Here is a 21,776-nt window from a genome sequence, read left to right as displayed (position 1 = left end):
CACTGTTCTGACCAGTCACACCAACGGTCAGAAACACTGTTCACCTGCTGGTTCGGTGATAATGTGAAGACAACGCCCAATATTACTCTGGCCAGGGACCTGCTTCATGTTGTGCACACAGCCACACCACAGGTTAGGAAAAAGGAAAAAAAAAAGTGTCATTTTATTAATATACAGAAGGAAAGCACGAGATTGTAAATAAAACGGCAACATCTGTCCAGCAACCAATTGCCACCCCCCCCCCCCACAACTGCAATGTCTCTCAATCCTCTCCGTACCAGTGTCAGTCCTTGGGTCAGTAAGTTTCATTTGGTTATCGTGTTTCTGTAAGAGAAAGGGCAAGACTTAAAACACAGCTTTGGAAACCACAGTCCCTCCTCCGAAGGTCTGAACATAAGAAATAAAGAGCTGGAGTGGACCCTTCAAGCCTCTCCTGCTCAGCCATTCAATACGATAATGGCTGATCTTGGACTTCAGCTCCCCGAAACCCAAACTCTGCCAATCCCAGCCTTAAATATATTCAACAGGATGGAGCATCCACAACCCTCTGGAGTAGAGTGTTCCAAAGATTCACAACCCTCTGGGTGAAGAAATTTCTCCTCACCTCAGTCCTAAATAACCAGGCCCTTATCCTGAGACTCTGCGCGCCCCGACCAGCGGAAACAATCTCGGTGCCAGGCCCCTTTGTATGTTTTAATGAGATCGTCTCTACCTTCCCCATCCAGGAGAATTATAGACCCAATTTACTCAGCCTCTCATCAAAGGGCAGCCCCCTCATCCCAGGGACCAATCTAGTGAACCCTTTTTGCTGTACCACCTCCAATGTGAGTATATCCCTCCCTTAAAAAAAAAATAAACATTCACTTTAAAAAGAAACACACGGACAACGCAAACCGGACCCCATCAGACTGGCTCACGTACACGTTCATGCTCTTGCCGCTCCCGCTGAGGACAATGTACGGCGTTTTCTGCGCTTTCTGCTTCTCCTGCAGGAGAGCCACAGTTCCCAGGGGCGTATCACTGGAGCTCATCTTCCTCAGCAGCTGAAACAAACACGACCCGAGGTTAAAAATAAGACAAGACGGTCACCGGACGGCTGGGTCAACCCTCTCCCAGGGGGAAGCCCTCCTCACTGGGCTTTGCCGCTCGCGCTGGGGTGAGAATCAGTAATTGTTGCTCAGTGGTCCCTGCCAGGTACCCGCGCGTCAGGTGAGGAGAGCCTTTAGGATCAGTGTGATGCCTGTCTACGTGTGATCGCAGAATGACGTGCGCAGGTTCAGACACTGAAGAGCGGGCAATCTGGAGAGGGAGTGGGAGTGTGGGCCGCTCATCAGTGAGGGAGGGGGCAGGCGTGGAAAAGACAGAAAATACGTTCAACTCACGTGTTCCTCTTCCAGCTTTTTCATGCGTTTTTCAGTCTTCATTTTCCCAGATCCTTTTCCATGGAAACGATGAGACAGTTGCCTGAAGGCCTGTTTGTAACAAAATGATAACTGTCGGTTACAAAGTGCACAGCCAGCACATCTCGGCCACGATCGCGAAGGAAAGTGCCATCCCCCAAACTCCCCTCCGCACCATGCAGGAACAGCCCGCTTGATGGGCACCCCATCCACCACCTTAAACATCCCCCTCCCTCCACCACCGACGCACAGTAGCAGCAGTGTGTGCATCATCCACAAGATGCACTGCAGCAACTTACCGAGGCTCTTTAGACAGCACCTTCCAAACCCACGACTGCTACCATCAAGAAGGACAAGGGCAGCAGACGCATGGGAGCACCACCACCTGGAAGTTCCCCTCCAAGTCACACACAAATATATCAGGCGCTCCTTCACTGTCGCTGGGTCAGAATCTTCCCTAAACGGCACTGTGTACCTACACCACAGGGACTGCAGCGGTTCAAGGCAGCAGCCTCCACCTTCTCTAGGAACAGTTAGGATTGGACATCCCTGGAATTAATTTATTTTTAACAAAAAACATGGGTGCCACAGACAGCAGAGCAGAAAAGGTGCCAGAGAAATGACCGCTCTGAGCTTAAACCTAAAGAACTATCAACCAGAACAGGAAGCTTAGTAAAACCTTGGTAGATTGTAAAGAACAGACTTGCATTTCTACAGCACCTCAGGACGTTCCAAAGCGCTTCATAGCCAACAAAGGACTTTCAAGGTGTAGTTACTGTTGTAACGTAGGAAATGCTGCAGTGGATAGGCGCTCTGCAAGCTCCCGGAAAAATCACTTAGACAATGACCAAGTAACTTGTTTTCACTGACGTCGGTTGAGGGACCGGGGCACAGGGGAGAACGACCCCACCCCCACCGCTCTTTCAACAGTGGCTGTGGGATCTTTTGCAACCCACCCCGAGGGGGCAGACAGGGTCTCGGGTTTAATGTGTCACCCGAAAGATGACACAGTCAGACGGTGCAGCACTGAGAGTGTCAGCCTGGATCGTGTTGTGGGATGGAGTTTGGTTCTTTATTTAAAAAAAACACAAGCCTGGGATTACAATTTCCAACTTGCCTCTTTCGGAGTTAGTCTTCTTCCTGATTCATCCACGTAATCGATCTTCACGTCTGGCCTGTACGCCTCCTTCTCCTTAAACTCCTGTGTGAAGCCGCGGTACTCCTCTCTCCGACTGTATTTGTCATCTATCAACCTGCACCGACGTAGCACGTAGCACAGTTAGAGTCACTGACTGGTTCAGTGAGGCCCACACGTACAGGTGCAGAATTTTGTCATCCCAAAATACTTAGAAATAACAATTAGCTAGAGCTAGATATAGGGGCGAGTCAAGGACAAGTGTCCTGGAGCCATCCCTCCATCTGGACCAGCAATACACTGTGACTACAAGAGCAGGTCAGAGGCTGGGAATTCTGCAGAGTAACTCGGCTCCTGACTCCCCAAATCCTGTCCACCATCTACAAGGCACAAGTCAGGAGTGTGGTGGAATACTCCCCACTTGCCTGGATGAGTGCAGCTCCCACAAGAAGTTTGACACCATCCAGGACAAAGCAGCCCACTTGATTGGCACCCCATCCTCAAACACTCACTCCCCCCACCATCGCCGACGCACATTAGCAGCAGTGTGTGTACCATCTACAAGATGCACTGCAACAACTCACCAAGGCTCCTTCGACAGCACCTTCCAAACCTGCGACCTCTACCACCTCGAAGGACAAGGGCAGCAGGCGCATGGGAACACCAGCAACTGCAGGTTCCCCTCCAGGCTGCACACCATCCTGACTGGGAACTACATTGGCTGTTCCTTCACTGCTGCTGGGTGAAAATCCTGGAACTCCCTACCTGCACCACATAGACTGCAGCGGTTCATGAAGATGGATCATCACCACCTTCTCAAGGACGATTAGGGTTGGCCTTGCCAGTTATGCCTACATCCCATGAATGAATAAAAATAAGCAATGCCGTTATCTAGGCTCGGAGCTCCGCCTCATGGCCCCGCCCCAGGCTCGGAGCTCCGCCTCATGGCCCCGCCCCAGGCTCGGAACCCCGTCTCATGGCCCCGCCCCAGGCTCAGAGCCCCGCCCACCATGGACCAGTTGCTTACATCTTGTCCTCAATAGCATAAACTGTTGATGGGAGAGTCTTGACTGATGACCGGACTCGGGCTACTTTCTGCATCGTCGTGTCGAGGAGACCTGAAATGGGAAGGAGCAGAGTCACAGGCGCCACCTCACTGGCGGTGAGGGATGGAAAAAGAGTTCATTTTAAACCCGCACACCAGGCTGCTGAAAACTCACCACCTATTCCTACACCCAAATCTTCCACTCTGCTGCCTAAGGTCCAACCCTCACTAAGGAAACCCCTGCGATAACTTCACTCCCAACTCTCCGAACAGTGCTCAGCTATTCCATTAAGGCAGCTGCAGAGGCAACCTCGATCCTGCCCTCCCTCCACCTGGTATTGATATGTTCTCCAGCAGGGGTCACTGAGCATCATTCAGGAGAAGGAAACCCAGCTGCTACAGGGACACACGGGGAGACTCCAGCATCCACTGATTGGCAAACACGGCTGAGGGGGGAGCTGAAGCCTGACAGACATTTCCCCTGAGTTCACAGCACCGTTCGGCACAGGAAGCCGCTTGGCTAATCGCGCCTGTGCTGTCGCTCTGAAAGGGCGATCCAATTCGGCCCAATCCCCACAGTCCTGCAAGTTTCTGCCCTTCAAGTTTCTCTCCAATTTCCCCCTTTTGAAAGTTCCTATTGAATCTGCTTCCACCGCCCTTGCAGGCAGCACCTCCCAGATCACAACAACTCGCTGTGTAAAAAAAAATTCTCTTCGTCTCCCTCTCTGGTTCTTTTACCGATTCTCTTCAATCTGTGTCCCCTCTGGTTACCGACCCTCCTGCCACTGGAAACAGTCCTTATTTACTCTATTGAAATCCCTCATGATTTTGAACGCCCCGATTAAATCTCCCCCTTAACCTTTTCTGCTCCCAAGGACGACAATCCCAGCTTCTCCGTGTAACTAGGGGTTGTAGCGGGCGTTAGTCTGCAAATCACGGCTACGCTGGCCTATGCTTCTATAATAACCAGCTCGCTCTCTCTCTCAGCACCCTCAGATCAGAAAGCGGAAAAGGGTTTTGGCGGGGGGAGGTGGGGGGGGGGGGGGGGGGGGCTTCCCCAGTCGATTAACCTGCCTTTGTTCCTGCAGAGATGCAACGCAGCTGCCAGCCCGCAGTTCACAATGGGTTCTTCATCCAGGATGGTGGTGGACGTGGCCAAGAACTGAGAGAGAGAGAGAGAGAGAGAGAGAGAGAGAGAAGGAGGGAGAGGGAGAGATAGAGTAGGGTTTGGGGGTGGGGGAAGAAAGAAGCAGTGAAACACAAGATATAAAAGGGTTGTAATGGTATACAGTGTCTTTCAGAACCTCTAGACGTCCCAAATCACTTCAGTCAACAAAAAACTTATTGTTTTGGGTGTGTGTAAACTGGAAATGCGCACAAGATGCAAACATGAAAAACGTCAAGGTTGTCTGTTATTTTACAAAGTGACATTGGCTCATGGTATATAGTAGGTGCAAGCCACAGTTAGAATTCACCACCTGCTTCTCTCTCAACAGTGCCCATGGGGTCCTTTAGAGCCTTGAGAGGGCAGACAGGGGGCCTCGATTTAATGTCTCAGTTGAAAGATGGCGCCTCTGACAGTGCAGCTCTCCCTCAGTGCTGGCACTGGGAGTCTCGGGCTTGGGTTTGAGCTCAAGTCCCTGGAATGGAACGCCTCGACTGAACCTCTCCCCTTAACCTTCTCTGCTCTAAGGACAACAATCGCAGCTTCTCCAGTCTCTCCAAATGGACTGAAGTCTCTTTCATCCCTGCTACTGTTTGACTAGGATTCTAGTCAAAACCCTCCACACCCTCTCCAAGGCCCTGATATCCTTTATAAAATGTGGGCCCCAGAACTGGTCACGATTCTCCAGCTGAGGCCTCGCCTGAGGACAGGGTCATATTGGTAAGGCAAGCCTAGAAATGGAAAAGCTGCAGAGCCAACCTTTGTACCCCCAAACCCCCTCCCTGATAAGGAAATAATTGGCCGTCGCTTGCCTTACCTCCGGTTGCTTCTTCTCCTCGTCCAGGTTCACTGTGCTCCAGCCCACCGTCTCATCCCGGTCCATCTCCATCTCATCATCTGATAATTCCTTGTTCTCCACCTCAAAATCCTACATGGGGAGGGGAGTGGGATTAAGGGAATAAAAAACACTTCAGCATCAGTCTGAGACTGTGACCATGCAGAACCGTCGTCCCCCCTACACTGTCCCCAACAGCACTGGGTTAGATACAGAGTAAAGCTCCCTCTACACCGTCCCCATCAAACACTCCCAGGACAGGTACAGCACGGGGTTAGATACAGAGTAAAGCTCCCTCTACACTGTCCCCATCAAACACTCCCAGGACAGGTACAGCACGGGGTTAGATACAGAGTAAAGCTCCCTCTACACTGTCCCCATCAAACACTCCCAGGACAGGTACAGCACGGGGTTAGATACAGAGTAAAGCTCCCTCTACACTGTCCCCATCAAACACTCCCAGGACAGGTACAGCACGGGGTTAGATACAGAGTAAAGCTCCCTCTACACTGTCCCCATCAAACACTGCTCACACTCACCAGCAGCTCCTCCTGCTCTTCCCGGTTACCAGCCAGCCCGTAGGTTGGGATTTCTCCGAGCGTCCGGCAGAATTCCGACGTGGCGTTGAAGACGATCAGCCCCTTTCTCTCCAACTCATCTGCGTCCTCATCCTTACGTTCAGACTTCAGTTTCTTCGCAATATCGACAACCTGGCAGCGAGGGGAAAATAGGGTTTTTTTTCCTGATTTTTGGAATGCAGGCAGTCCTTCTTGGGAGCAGCGTCTGCAGCGGCTTCACACATTGGAAACAGGGATCTAAACCCTGTCCCAAACTCCCAGCTCCGCATCAGACCACAGTGATTCACTCAGTAATTCTCACTCGGAAGGGAAGAGTCTAGGTGGGGTAGAGGAACAAAGGGATCTCCGTGGACAAACACAACGGTCACTAAAATGGCAACAGAGGTTAGCAAGGGCACAAAAATAAAGGAAAAACTAAACACCAGGCTTCATTTCTAGAGGGACAGAATCAAAGAGTAGGGCAGTTATGCCAAGCTTTTATTAAATCTCAGTTAGGCCACACTTAGAGCACTGCATGCAGTTCTGGTCACCATATCACAAAAGAGGATATAGAGGCACTCGAGAGGGTGCAGAGAAGATTTACAAGGATGGTAACAGTAATGTGTGGGTATACATATCAGGAAAGTACTGACAGGCCGGGTCCCTTCTCTCTTGACAAGAGAAGGCTGAGGGATGACCTAATGGAGGTTGTCAAAATCCTGAAAGGTTTTGATCGAGTGGATAAAGAGAGTATGTTTCCCCTTCTGGAGAAGAGCAGAACTAGAGGCCGTCAACATAAGATAGTCACCGAGGAATCCAACCGTGAATTCGGGAGAAACTTCTTTGCCTAGAGAGTGGGGAAATGTGGAACTCGCTGCCGCAGGGAGTGGTTGAGGTGAATAGTGTAGCTACATTTAAAGGGAAACTAGACAAGTATAACGAGGGAGAAGGGAATAGAGGGTTACGATGGTAGATTCAGACGGGGAAAGATGGGAGGAGGCTCGAGTGGATCGATATGGACTGGCTGGGCCGAACAACCTCTTTCTGTGCCATATATATATATATTCTGTAATCATATGTAAACCAACTCAAGCTCCCCTAGCCACACACTGGGTGAAAGTTCCAGCCAGCACAATGATCCATGTCAGGTTCAATCTGAGGGTTTATGCAGGGTCCTGCGCGAGTGCTGTCTGCAGTCCTTGACAGCAGGGACACTGGCCCCTGCTAAGATGTACAAGTGCACAAGGAGAGGTGAAAGTTCAGGTACAGGATCACTGCTTCATTCAATGGGGTAAACTGATTTTGCTCCAGCTAAGTTGTTGACGACCCCCCGCCACAACACCACATTCCCAACCAGGGGCCGGTGCAGCTCCTTTTTGACGGGGATGGCTCCTGCCTCACCTTGTCAGAAGCCTGTTTGTGCAAATGTCTGAGCCGCCGCTGTTTCTCCAGTTGTTTCTGGAGCTCCATCTCGGCCTCATCTTCCTCAATGGCCACCGGGGAGTCAGGAGCTCTGGCTTCATCTGAGGGGGAAAGGACATGGCAGGCTGGTCACACGATGCTGCTTCGCGACCCCCACGCCACCGCCCCCACCAAATCCACACTAAACAAAAATATAAACGTTACAGCTCCATCTTTCACACTGCTGCGATGCCGGAGGGCCGGCAGCCAGGGGGCGCCGCACCACGCCGGCAGAGGGCCAGCAGCCAGGGGGTGCCGCACCGCGCCGGCGGAGGGCCAGCAGCCAGGGGGCGCCGCACCGTGCCGGCGGAGGGCCAGCAGCCAGGGGGCGCCGCACCGCGCCGGCGGAGGGCCAGCAGCCAGGGGGCGCCGCACCGCGCTGGCGGAGGGCCAGCAGCCAGGGGGCGCCGCACCGCGCCGGCAGAGGGCCAGAAGCCAGGGGGAGCCGCACCGCGCTGCCGGAGGGCCAGCAGCCAGGGAACCTTTAAGGTAGGTAAATCAGCCTGAGGAATTTCACAGAAAGGAAAATCGGTTCAAAATTTGACCCCGAGCTACAAGTTGATATTAGGGACAATTGATCAAAAGCTTGGCCCAAGAGGTCAGTTTTAAGAAATGTCTTAGGGGAGGAGGGAGAGAGGAGAGGTCGAGGGAGGGAATTCCAGAGCTCAGGGCCCCCAGGCAGCTGAAGGCACGGCCGCCAATGGTGGAGCGATGGGAATCGGGGAATGGTCAAGAGACCGGAACTGGAGGAGCGCAGAGATCACAGAGGTTGTAGGGGCTGGAGGAGGTCAGAGAGATAGGGAGGGTCGTAGGGGCTGGAGGAGGTCAGAGAGATAGGGAGGGTCGTAGGGGCTGGAGGAGTTTACAGAGATAGGGAGGGTTGCAGGGGCTGGAGGAGGTTAGAGAGATAGGGAGGGTTGCAGGGGCTGGAGGAGGTCACAGAGATAGGGAGGGTCGTAGGGGCTGGAGGAGGTCACAGAGATAGGGAGGGTCGTAGGGGCTGGAGGAGGTCACAGAGATAGGGAGGGTCGTAGGGGCTGGAGGAGGTCACAGAGATAGGGAGGGTCGTAGGGGCTGGAGGAGGTCACAGAGATAGGGAGGGTCGCAGGGGCTGGAGGAGGTTACAGAGATAGGGAGGGTTGCAGGGGCTGGAGGAGGTTACAGAGACAGGGAGGGTTGCAGGGGCTGGAGGAGGTCACAGAGATAGGGAGGGTTGCAGGAGCTGGAGGAGGTTACAGAGATAGGGAGGGTTGCAGGAGCTGGAGGAGGTTACAGAGATAGGGAGGGTTATAGGGGCTGGAGGAGGTTACAGAGATAGGGAGGGTGTGTAGGGGCTGGAGGAGGTTACAGAGATAGGGAGGGTGTGTAGGGGCTGGAGGAGGTTACAGAGATAGGGAGGGTAGTAGGGGATGCCAGAGTTTACAGAGATGGGTAGCAGTCGAGGAGGGATTTGGAAACAAAGATGAGAGTTTTTAAATTGAAGCGTTGCTGGACTGGGAGCAGGTGGCAATCAGCGAGCACAGTGAGGGACGGTGACAGGGTACTTGGAGCCGGTGCAATTAGGACACCCGGGTGGTGGTGGTAGTGGTGGTGGGGGGGGGGGGAGGTCAGCAGAGTTTCAGGTGAGTTTGAGTTTACAGAGAGTAGTATGTGGGAGGCCAGCCAGGAGTGGGTGGAATATTTGTATTTCGCGGGGAGGATGGGGGAAAAATGGATGACAATGGCATCGCCGAAGGTTTGAGAAATGATGGTTCAGTAATATCCTATAGAGCCAGAAAACCGCTGTCTTTCCCCAGTCTGGCCAAGCTCATGTTTGTAAGTGGCACTGCCAACCCACACCAACCCCGGCACCCAGGCAGACATACCATCACTGATGTCCATGCTTTCCACACGCATGTCATCTGACGCGGGTTGTACCTCTGGATCGGCAGCCTCTGCTTGTTCTGTGTTGCCTTCTGCCTCTGCTTCGCTGTTGAACTTCCAGCCCCGGCCACGATCCCTGTCAAAGGTGACGTATCAGAATGAACACCTCACGTATCCCGAGGGGGGCAGGATGGAGTGGGCGAGGAGGAAAAAGAGAGGGGGGGGGTGGTGGGGGGCGGCGGCGAGAGAGATAATGGCATTGACTCTAATTATGATCATTCTAGATCTTTTCAGTTAATGGAATGTGGGTGTCGCTGGCAAGGCCAATGTTTGTTACCCATTCCTAATTGCCCCTTTCAGGCAGTGGTGAGCTGCCTTCTTGAACCGCTGCACTCTGTGTGGTGTAGGTGCACCCACAGCGCTGTTAGGAAGGGGCGGTGGGAAGTTCCAGCGACGGTGAAGGAACGGCCGATACATTTCCACGTCAGGATGCTGAGTGGCTTGGAGGGGAACTTGCAGGTGGTGGTGCTCCTCATGTGTCTGCTGTCCTTGTCCTTCTAGATGGTAGAGGTCTCAGATTTGGAAGGAGACGTCAAAGGAATAGAAAGCCAGTCTCAGTGATGGTGACCATGAAACTATCATCGCTTGTTGTGAAAACCCACCTGGTTCCACTAATGTCCCTTTAAGGGAAGGAAATCTGCCCTCCTTACCCGGTCTGGGCCTACATGTGACTCCAGGCCCACAGCAAATGTGGCTGACTCTTAAACTGTCCTCTGAAATGGCCGAGCGAGTTCAAGGGCAATTAAGGATGGGCAATAAATGCCGGTCTTGTCAGCGGCACCCACACCCCATGGAAGAATGAGACTGCGGACAGCAGAGGGGCAGTCAGGGTGTAAGGGCTCGAGATGCGACCCACCTGGACCCGTAGTCTGTGATGGTGCTTTCGTGTCCGTGGGCAAGGAGGTCTTCGGCTTTCAGTGTCGTTTCCTTCTTCCGGATTTTCTTCACCCTCCGCTTTGTTTTCTTAAATGTGACCTGAGAGAGAGAGAGAGAGAGAGAGAGAAAGAGAAAGTTAACAGCGTGGCCTGACCCCGAAATGTCAGCATTCCGAGCCAGGACGCACAGATTGCCGCGTGCCTCACCATCTCCTCCTCGGTGTAGAACTCTGATGCCACCTTCATCTGCGGCATGTCCAGGGTCTGTGCCTGATTGCGGAGGGTCTCTCGGATCTGCTGCAGCTCCCTCTCCCACGAGCCGTCAGCAGTCCCGCCTGACTCCAGCTTGAAGGACTTTTTCTTCTCCCCATCGATCTCCTCGTCGTACTTGGATAGGATTGACTTAGCTTTGAACTTTCAAAAGAAAGCAGAAGAAAAGTGTTGGAGGCCAATCACCCCATCGTGCTGTGCTATCCAAATAGTCCCACTCCTTCCCTTTCTCCTTCAGTATTCATCCAATTCCCCCTTTTGAAAGTTCCTATCGAATCTGCTTCCACCACCCATTCAGGCAGCACCTTCCAGATCACAACAACTCGCTGTGTAAAGAAAACATTCTCCTCATCTCCCCCTCTGGCTCTTTAACCAATTCTCTTCAATCTTTGTCCCTCTGGTTACCGACCCTCCTGCCACTGGGAACCGTTTCACCTCACTCTATCCAAACACTTTTTCATTTTGAACGCCTCGATTAAATCCCCCCCTTAACCTTCTCTGCTCTAAGGGCGACAATCCCAGCTCCTCCAGTCTCTCCGCATGAACTGAAGTCCCTCATCATCAAACTACGCTTAATTTCACGACGCAGACAGGCCATTCGGCCCATCGGGGTGCATGTTGGTGTTCATTTTCTGCAAGAGGCAATCAATGCTTCCAAAAAGAAATTGAGGGCAACAAACTTGCAGCGCCATGGGGAACAGAAGCACTGTCCACCGACTCCAGGGTTTGGGGCAGGGAGCAGGTGAATCAGCCAGGGTTCCTGCTCTCGATCAGTGTCCAGTAAACCGCAGGGTTGGTCGGCGGCGGCGGCAGTGGGGGGGGCGTGCAGAATCAGCCAGTGTTCATGGCCACGATTACTGCCCCATGACGTCCTACTAGGAAGTACAACCATGAGAGCAGGGTTAAGCTGGCCTGAGATTCCCTATGTAGTTGAACAGCCGAGATTAGGAGGTCATGGTGGAGTTGTATAGAACCTTGGTGAGGCCACAGCTGGAGTACTGTGTGCAGTTCTGGTCGCCACATTATAGGAAGGATGTGATTGCACTGGAGGGGGTGCAGAGGAGATTCACCAGGATGTTGCCTGGGATGAAACATTTAAGTTATGAAGAGAGGTTGGACAGACTTGAGTTGTTTTCATTGGAGCAGAGAAGACTGAGGGGCGACCTCATCGAGGTGTACAAGATTATGAGGGGCATGGACAGGGTGGATGGGGAGCAGCTGTTCCCCTTAGTTGAAAGGTCAGTCACAAGGGGACATAAGTTCAAGGTGAGGGGCAGGAGGTTTCGGGGGGATGTGAGGAAAAACTTTTTTACCCAGAGGGTGGTGAGGGTCTGGAATGCGCTGCCTGGGAGGGTGGTGGAGGCGGGTTGCCTCACATCCTTTAAAAAGTACCTGGATGATCACTTGACACGTCATAACATTCAAGGCTATGGGCCAAGTGCTGGTAAATGGGATTAGGTCAGTAGGTCAGGTGGTTCTCACGTGTCGGTGCAGACTCGATGGGCCGAAGGGCCTATTCTGCACTGTGAGATTCTGTGACTGTTTGTTATTTGGCAGGGTTGGAACAAAACCTATGCTCAGTTGAAGGATATATTGGGACTGACTGGAGTGGTGTACAGAGGGCCAGCATGCGTACAATGAGCCAAATGGCCTCCTCCTGTGTCAAAATAATTCAATGAGACTCCTCTCACCTTATTTCCTCTCACCCTATCAGCATATTCATCACTCCCAAATATTTTGTGGTGGGAAAGGAGGCTGGGGCAAGACAACTGCTTCTTTCGCCACTCGCCCTCGACAGGACCTGGCCTAGATAAGATGCTCCCGGCTTAACCAGGCCACCCCGTTCTTTCTCCAATATCTGAGCATGGGTTTGGTTCCAACCCTGCCAAAAAACTACCAATCGCGGCTGTTCAACTACATGCGGAATCACAGGCCAGCTTAACCTTGCTCTTACAGCCATGCTTCCGAGTAGGATGTCATGGGGCAGTAACCATGAACACGAGCCCTGGCCGATTCTTCCTCTCTCTGCCTTTAACCCTGGGGTCAGTGGACAGTAGTTGGGATCAGGGACTCTGGCTGATTATCCCCCTCACCCTGACTGATCTGCCCCTCTCCACCCCTAACCATAGGGTCACTGGACAGTGACGGGCGGCAGGAATCCTGGCTGATTCCCCCCTCTCTCTGCCCCTGACCCTTGGGTCAATGGACAGTGATCGGGGGCAGGAACCCAGGTTGATCCTCCCTCTCTCCACCTCTTACCCTGGGGTGGGTGGACAGGTAATCAGGGGTGGGAACCCTGACTGATTCTCGGCTCTGCGCAGTCAGCTGAACTCAGCGAACAGAACATGGACTTTTCCCTGTCTGGATGAAGGGACCTCAGTTCCCCTTGCCAAGCTGCAGTGGAGTCCAGGGCGAGCTACAGCGACACACGCGGGAAACCCACCACCACCATGTCGTCCACGCTCTCTTCCTCCTCGTAGGGCTTGTAGTCGGGTTTCTTTTTCTTCTGCTCCACGTTCTTGTCGGCTCGCTCCTTATCCAGGATGTTGACGTTGACGAGGACATCATCCTCCTCGTCCAGGACCCCTGAGGGGGAAACAGGCGAGACACAGGGTTATGCAGCATAGTTATCATCTTCCATCCCACCTCCCTCAGCGAGAGCTCCATTCTGCCCTTACACCCTCTCTTTCTCTCTGAAACACCTTCCCCCGACTTTGTAAGTTATTCCACCATCCCCCCCACCTCTTATAAAACTAGCTGATTCTGCTGCTCCCGTTGTAGTTTCTGCCCTAACAGCCCTCCACTCAATATAAAAACCAGAGACTGCTCACCTCTCTCCTGATTCTTCAGAAGCTGACCTTCAATTATAATAGTGGAGTATACTTTTTTTAAAATTACAAAGCGCATAACATTGCCTCAGAGGTGGGTGCAGCCTGATCATTGGCTGTTCATAGGGAGGCCATTCAGCCCCTCGAACCTGTTCCACCGTTCAATTAAATCCTGGCTGATCTGTAATCTTAACTCTATTTACCAGCCGTAACCCTTACCCGATGAAAATATCCTCACATTTTGAATATTTCAATCTTTTTTTCTCTTCTGGGGAGGGGGGGGATGAGGCGGGGTGGGGGTTCAATTCTTTTCTGGAAGACTTGCTTCCCAACGTTATCTGATGCTGGCCGGTTTTTTTTTTAAAAAAAGGTTTTCACTTTCATTTCCCTTGCCCCGCTTACCTTTGTCCTTCAGGGTCAGCACGACCGCCTCTCCCTCCTTGAAAGCCTCAATGCTGTGCTGGACAGTCAGCCCCTGCAGGTCCTGGGACGTGTAAGCAGACTTGGAAAAAGAGAGAGGGCAGGAAAGTGGTTACCATCAAGGTCCCGCTGCGGAATCTCAAACTCCGATTGCCCGCTGTCACGGAGCGCACCTAGGGCGCACGGTTGTCAATAGCAACTCTCCTTCTTCTTCTTCTGCCGTGAGCTAAGCTCTTTTACACTGCCGCTTTTCTTTCACAAACAACAAGGTCCCCCTGCATGCCGGGTTCAACAGCACGGGGACCCACCCTCCAGAAAATTCAACCTCGAGGGGCAGGTTCTGACTGCAGAAACCCCAAGCAGATCTCCTAGGGGAACTGTCTCAGAACACACGAACTAAGAGGACTAGGCCACGCGGCCCCTGGAGCCTGCTCCGCCATTCAATAAGATCATGGCCGATCTGAATGTAACCTCCCGCCTACCGCCGATAAACCACACCCCCCACCCTGCTCCCTCCGCCCCCCCTGCCGTTCATCAAGAGTCTATCCAGCTCGGCCTTAAAAGTAATCAAAGCCTCTGCTTCCGCTGACTTTTGGAGGAAGAGCGTTCTAAAGGCTCCCCACCCTCAAAGAAAAAGGCTCCTCCTCATCTTGGTCTTAAATGGGCAACCCCTTATTTTTAAACAGTGACCCAGGCCAAACAGCATCCGAGGTGGTCAGTACAAACGATGCAGGAAGGCCCAAGAAAAAAAAAAACAGCCTGACAAACCTCGGCACCGCGCCTCATCCTTGGGAGGACACTGCGGATGACCGGGGAGGCAGGCGCTGAAACTTCATTCAGCGTGCTCCAAGGACCCTCTCCGCCAAGCTCGCAACGTCTGGCGCGCCCAGACGCAGGTCAAAGGGGCACAGTTGGACAAGTTTCCCCCTTAAGCGCCAACAACGACAATACGAGCTGCCAGGAGAGCCACCACTTTCTCGAGGGGCAATCAAGGGTGGGCAATAAATGCCGGCCTAAGCCAGCGACGCCCCGCATCCCGTAAGCAAAAAAAAAAAGGCCATGCAGGTCTCACATCGGACTATTCAACCATGACAGGACCACAGAAGACGACGAAGCCGCTTCCGGCTTGGATAAGCTCAAATAACGAGTCAGCCCCCATTAGGTTCTGGGAGTGGGAATGCAGCCAATAAGAGGGCACGAGGGTCTAGTGGCTTTGCGACTTTACTAGGAACGCACAGGCTGGGACTAATAATAATCCGGGGAACGGGAGTTCAGATCCTAAACAAAGCAACTGGGAGATTCAAATTCAGGCGTGAGTGAAAGGCTGGGACCAGGAAAAGTGCCAGATTGTCACAAAAAGCCCAAATGTTCATGAATGTCCCATTGGGGAACCTGCTGTTCAAACACAGTCTGGGCCTTATAAGTGACTCCAGACCCCAGAACGAACGGTGGGCTGTCTCTTAGCCACCCTCTGTCCTGGCCGGGTATGCCACTTGGTTGCCACGTGACACCTTCACAGGGCATTGAGGGATGGGACAATAAACGGTAGCCGTGGTAGCGATGAATTCTTCCTATTTCAAACTAGCCTAGGTTTCAGCTTGGGGCTGAGGGTGGGATTTTCAGTTTAAGGGTGGATCTTATTGGGGGTGAAACCAAAATTGGTGGGTATGCATCTTGAATGAACCCCCACAAAGTTCCAATGACAGATTATATTCACCAGGACTGATATCCTACCAGGTCAACACCTCTGAATATTTCCTTTACACTAGGAATCTTGGAGAAAGTTAGTGATGTAGACAACATTTAAAAATTTTATATACTCCTACACAGTACAGCCCTTATCACACGGCACAGGGTTAGGTACAGAGCGACACTCCCTCTACACTGTCCCCATCAAACACTCCCAGGACGGGTACAGCACGGGGTTAGATACAGAGTAAAGTTCCCTCTACACTGTCCCCATCAAACACTCCCAGGACAGGTACAGCACGGGGTTAGATACAGAGTAAAGCTCCTTCTACACTGTCCCCATCAAACACTCCCAGGACAGGTACAGCACGGGGTTAGATACAGAGTAAAGCTCCCTCTACACTGTCCCCATCAAACACTCCCAGGACAGGTACAGCACGGGGTTAGATACAGAGTAAAGCTCCCACTACACTGTCCTCAACAAACACTCCCAGGACAGGTACAGCACGGGGTTAGATAGCGTAAAGCTCCCTCTACACTGTCGCCATCAAACACTCCCAGGACAGGTACAGCACAGGGTTAGATACAGGAACGGTTCTCAAACCTTGGTTGAAGGACAAAGGAATTAGTAACCACAGACCCCGCCACCCCTATCACATCCAGATGTTGGGATATGAGACTAATAATATTCTCTGTGAGTGTTCATCTCCTGGGCGAGAGCACCAAGCCACTCCGCACCGCCCGTGGAAACCACCACCCATTCACCCCCACTTCACTTGGGACGTATACTGGTCGCAGCTCCCTGAGCAATCTCCCATCCGCAACGCAGGACCCCAAACCCCCACCTTCCCCCACCCCCCACCCCGACAATGCAGAGTTTGTGATGTACAGTGATCCTTTGTTCAGCTCCATTCCCTGACACCAACGCTGGGCAGCCTCTGCGCTCTGAATTAATGCCAGCCCCCTTCCCCCACAACTCCCTTTACAGGGTTGGTCGGAGTGGTGGTTGGTGGGGGGAGCGTCCTGTCCCCCGTGCCAGCAACATTCAGGCTCAGGCGCCCTCCTCCCCCAAGCCCCAAAAAACACCAATCCCCCCCTCACCTGTCTCTGGGTTTGCAATTCCTCCTCGATAATATTGCTGATGCCAAACTCTTCGTCCATTTCCTCGAGGAGCTTCGCCTGGAATCAATTTACAAAAGATCATACATTATTCACCGAGCCCAAGGAAAAGATCTTCAACTGAAAAGATATTGTAAATAATTGGACTGCATCTTGGCGGTGGCTCGGGCTGCTGCTGATGCACGACACACATGCACACAAAATGGTCCAAATCTCCACTCCTGTTGGCCCAGGTTCCACTGGGGATCCCTGCGTTCTCAGCTGGGGGGGGGGGGGCGGCGCGGGGAGAGGAGTGTTCGTGCAATGTAGCAGGTTGTGACCCCACTGCCCCCACTTACCCTCTTCTCAGCCATCTCCTTCTCTCTCTGCAGTTTCCTGCTCTTCTCCACCCAGGCCATGGCATTGTCAAGCCAGGCATCGTCGTCTCCCAGAGATTTTACTTTCCTGCCAGGAAACACAGGGCAAGTCAAACTTTGTAAAATCGGCAACGTTTAAAAAAAAATTATTTGTCTGTGAGTTGCAGGCGAGGCCAGGGGCCAGCATTTATTGCCCATCCTTAATTGCCCCTTGAGAAGGTGGTGGTGAGCTGCCTTCTTGAACTGCTGCAGTCAGTGTGGTGTAGGTGTACCCACAGTGCTGTTAGGGAGAGAGTTCCAGGATTTTGACCCAGTGACAGTGAAGGAACTGCTGATATATTTCCAAGTGAGGATGGTGAGTGACTTGGAGGGGAACTTGCAGGTGGTGGTGTTCCCATGGGTCTGCTGTCCTTGTTCTTCTAGGCGGTAGATGTCATGGGTTTGGAAGGTGCTGTCGAAGGAGCCCTGGTGAGTTGCTGCAGTGCATCTTGTAGATTGTACACACACTGCTGCTACTGTGTGTCGGTGGTGGAGGGAATAAATGTTGAAGGTGGTGGTGGGGTGATGGGATGCCGATCAAGCGAGCTGTTTTGTCCTGGATGGTGTCGAGCTCCTCGAGTGTTGTTGTTGGAACCGTACTCATCCAGGCATGGGCAATAAACGTTTTGCAACGTCCACATCCCACAGATGAATGGACATACTGTGGCCCAGTGTTACTACTGAATCGACTGGCTTCCCTGAGCTGGCTGGGTGGCTAGCGCATGGTTCAGACTAACAACAACAGGGTGGGTTCAATTCCTGTTCCAGCTGAGGTGGACTTGGGACCTGCCTCTTTGCCCTGCTTCCGAGAGTGGAAGTCAACAGCAAACCACCACTGACAAAACGGCCAAGAAAACAGCTCAGGATGAAGCATCAGCAAACAATGAGACAAGGATCTCCCCTCCTTCCCCCCACCGCCTCAGGCACACCACACCACTGAACTTACTGTCACTGGGTGCAAACATGCCCGTCAGGCAGATGTTCATTAAACTTCCCCCTCCTCCGCCTATTCTTTCATGTCTTTATTCTCTCACGTGATGTGGGCGCCGCTGGCAAGGCCAGCACGTGTTGCCCATCCCTCATCGCCCTGGAACTGGGTGGCTTGCCAGGTCATTTCAGGAGGCAGTTTAAGAGTCAACCACTTTGCCGTGGGTCTGGAGTCACATGTAGGCCCAGACCGGGTAAGGACGGCAGATTTCCTTCCCTAAAGTGAACCAGGTGGGTTTTTTTTTTAGAACAATCGATGACAGTTTCACGGTCACCGTTACTGAGACTAGTTTTATAAATATATATATAAATATATATATATATATATTCCTGATTTTTTTTTTAGTATTGGGATTTAAATTTCACCAACTTCCGTGGTGGGATTTGAACCCATGTCCCCAGAGAATTAGCCTGGGACCTCTGGATTCCTAGTCCAGTGACATTACCACTATGTCACCATCTCTCCCCCACCCCCCATCAGAATTCACAGCGACACAGGGCCCAGAGGGATATGGAAGTCTCTCAGACCTACCCTAGCTTCTGGTTCAGGAGGCGCTTTTCCTTCAGAGCGGCAAGCTTCACCCGGATGTCTTCTTGCTGCTTTGCAGCGAGGGGGTTAATCGCCGGGACAAGAACCGGGTCCTCTTTCGTCCCGACCTCGGCTGCAAAAGGAGAGAGAGAGAGAGACAGAAAGGGAGAGGGAGGAAAATGAACACACGTTTCTACAGAGTCTTTCACCACCCCCAGGTGTCACGAGGCACCGCACAGGCAATGCGGCGTCACTGTTACACTGGATAAATACTTGGAAACTAAAAGATTACAGCCTCAAGCCTCTGGGGTGTGACTCGGTCCCACAAGCTCCCGGCTCAGCATTGAGAGGGTGCGGCCCAGTGAATCGTGGGAGTGGCAATGTTAAAGCAAAGGGGAAAGCAGCTGCCGGCGCTCCCTCCAATTCTAATCTCGAAAACAGTGCCCACATTCAAATCCAGAATCCTCACAGCGCCTCCAATATCCTTCCCCAGGTCTCAAACACAAACTATTGCCCTCCTGCAGTCTTCCCCATAAGGCTTTCTAACCACCACCCCACCCCCCCCACGCTGGCATCTTCTCTACCTACCTAGCCTTCATTCTCTCTCAGTGTATGAGATGACCATTCGCTCCATCGTGCCTGTGCCAGCTCTTTGAAAGCTCTATCTAGTTAGTCCCACAGCCCCCCACCCGCTCCCCGCCCCCATAGCCCTGCAGATCTATTAGTTTCCAAGTATTTATCCAATTCCCCCTTTTGAAAGTTCCTATTGAATCTGCTTCCACCGCCCTTTCAGGCAGCGCCTTCCAGATCACAGCAACTCGCCGCATACAAACATTCTCATCTCCCACTTTGGTTCTTTCGCCGATTCTCTTAAAATCTGTGTCCCTCTGGTTACCGACCCTCCTGCGGCTGGAAACAGTTTCTCCTTATTCACTCTATCGTAACCATTCCCGATTGTGAATGCTTCTTAAATCTCCTCCCTAACTTCCGCTGCCCCCCCTCCCAACCCACAAACCGCACCCCCCCCACACACAGTGCATTCTTACTTTGAGAAGGAAACAAGTCAAAATTTCACTCACTCTTTTTGGATTCATGTACCTCCAGTGGCTTCAACCCGAGTTTGGCCCTCAGCTTGCTGTAGGAAACACAGGAGAACAATTAGAAAGAATTCCACTGTTATACAATGGCACATATATCTACACATAGATAGTATCAGAGCTAATGAAACACTCCCGAAACACAGTGACCGTTGTAATGCAGAAAACTTGGCAGCCAATTTATGCAAAGCAAGCTCCCACAAACAGCAATGTGAGAATGACCCAGGTCATCTGCATCCCGAATGCTGGTTGGGAGATGAATATTGGCCCCCAAGACACCAGGGAGAACTCCCCTGTTTATCTTCCCATATCGGCTGTTGTATTCTTTTTTACATCCAACCAAGTGGGCAGAGGGGCCCTGGTTTAACGTCCCATCCGAAAGATGGAACCTCCGACAGTGCAGCACTCCCTCAGTACAGCACCGGGAGCGTCAGCCTGGATTTTATGGTCAAGTCTCCGGATTGAGACTCAAACTCACAACCTTCTGACTCGTGGGGTGGCAGTGGCAGCAGGGAAGAGAGATCGTGCACGCGAGTGAGCAAGCAAGAGAGAGAGAGAGAGAGAAGTGTACAACACACTAATCTATGGCTGACACTGCACTGGTCCTCAGTGACTATTCAGAGAAGACAGGGTGAGATGAAGTCGGGGTGGGAGTTCACATGGCCCATAACAACGGCATGGAACCAATGGGCCTGTTTCTGTGCTGTAAATTAACTGCTCGGAGAGGAGGGGCCAGTTACGGTGACATTCACTCACTTCGTCTCTTCGATGCTCAGAGAGGCATTCGCAGCAGCCGATTTCGTCCCAGGAGCTGAAAGTTGAGAGAATGTGAGGTAGGAAGAGATTTAATTAACGTGTGACAGAAAACACAATCACCCACCCCCATTTTATAGGTATCCAGAAAACCCACAACAATTAGCCACAACCCTGCATATCGCACGATCAACCCCATCCCAAAACCAACCCTCTCAGAGAACCAGTCAGGACCCAGTAGATCACATGGACAACCCCATCCCCTCAGCCACCCCAAACCCCCCTCAGTCACGCCCCTCACCCCTACCCCTCCATTCCCCCAAAATTACGCCACACCCCCACTCAGTCTTCAACCCCCACCCTCCTCAGTCACCCCCTCACCCCCAATCTCCTCTCCTCCGTCACCCCCGTTCACCCCTCCTCTGCTCCGTCACCCTCCGTCCTCTTCCCCTCCGTCACCCCGTTCCCCCCACCCCATTCCCCCCTCTTCTCCTCCGTCACCCCCCACCCCGTTCCCCCCTCCTCTCCTCCATCACCCCCCTACCTCAGTCACCCCCATTTCCCCCCAACCTCCTCCTCAGTCACGCCCATTCCCCCCCCCCCCGCCCCCCCCACCCAGGCGAGGTCTCTCCCTCTCTCTGACCTGTCTCCTCGGTCTTCTCCTTCTTGATGCGCCGCTCGGGCTGACTGTCCCCCGGAGCCGCCCGGCGCTCCCTGTCCCGGTGCCGGCGCCCCTCCCGCTCCCGGCTCGCCGCCCGCTGCTTCCGATCCTTGTGTTTGTGCTTCTTGTGTCGGCCCGAGTCCTCGGCGCCGCGCTCCCGCTCCCGGTGCTTCTTGGAGGAGCCCATGATCCCCGGGCCTGGGCGGGGGCGCGCGCAATGTATGTCACAGGAACGCGCACTAGACCCTCGAGCGCGCGCGGGCACTAAAACAAGGAGCGCGCTCGGACACTCGGGGACGCCGCGCCGCGCAGGGAGTGCGTGCGCGCGCGCTTACATTCCAGGTGGGTAATGTTATCGGGATCGCGCGCCGACCCCTCGAGAGCGCGCGAAAACGTCTGCAGCGTCTTATTCCGACACGGGAACGCGCCCCGCTAATCGGGGGCGCGCAGTCAATCGGACTGAGACGGCGCGTTTCTTCCTCCTCCGGGGACGCGCACTCCTCTGACTCTTGATGTCTCGGGTGGGAGGTGGGGGGGGGGCAGTGGCGCGCTCCCGTTAACCAAAGAATTTTCCTGCCCGCCGGTCTCTCCGGTAAAACGTCGCCTCCAATCAAGATGGACGCGCACTTCCG

At 53.0% G+C, this 21,776-nt stretch overlaps 1 protein-coding gene across 1 annotated transcript; it reads right to left on the bottom strand.

Moving 5' to 3' along the window:
- Window positions 1–133: 133 nt before the first annotated feature.
- On the bottom strand, window positions 134–21,756 carry sart1 (spliceosome associated factor 1, recruiter of U4/U6.U5 tri-snRNP). The gene is made up of 20 exons (XM_041179889.1): window positions 21,127–21,756; window positions 20,487–20,541; window positions 19,713–19,768; window positions 18,637–18,766; window positions 17,061–17,166; window positions 16,705–16,782; window positions 13,897–13,996; window positions 13,110–13,252; window positions 10,604–10,810; window positions 10,378–10,496; window positions 9,464–9,597; window positions 7,539–7,660; window positions 6,120–6,290; window positions 5,563–5,673; window positions 4,655–4,742; window positions 3,563–3,653; window positions 2,518–2,653; window positions 1,383–1,472; window positions 922–1,043; window positions 134–324 (listed from the first exon to the last, which is right to left on the bottom strand). Exons 1-20 carry the CDS (start codon window positions 21,329–21,331, stop codon window positions 306–308), a joined length of 2,283 nt encoding a protein of 760 aa, XP_041035823.1. The 5' UTR covers window positions 21,332–21,756; the 3' UTR covers window positions 134–305.
- Window positions 21,757–21,776: the final 20 nt, after the last annotated feature.

This window comes from Carcharodon carcharias, chromosome 37 (assembly GCF_017639515.1).
Source record: "Carcharodon carcharias isolate sCarCar2 chromosome 37, sCarCar2.pri, whole genome shotgun sequence".
Classification (NCBI taxonomy): domain Eukaryota; kingdom Metazoa; phylum Chordata; class Chondrichthyes; order Lamniformes; family Lamnidae; genus Carcharodon; species Carcharodon carcharias.
This window is presented reverse-complemented; position numbering and strand designations above follow the sequence as displayed.

Coding starts and splice junctions, on each gene's coding strand:
- sart1 (XM_041179889.1), bottom strand. CDS start 21,331: ATGGGCTCCTCCAAGAAGCACCGGGAGCGGGAGCGCGGCGCCGAGGAC. Junction 13,997..16,704: donor AATTGCAAACCCAGAGACAG/GTGAGGGGGGGA, acceptor TCTTTTTCCAAG/TCTGCTTACACGTCCCAGGA. Junction 2,654..3,562: donor TATGCTATTGAGGACAAGAT/GTAAGCAACTGG, acceptor ACGTCGGTGCAG/GTTGATAGATGACAAATACA.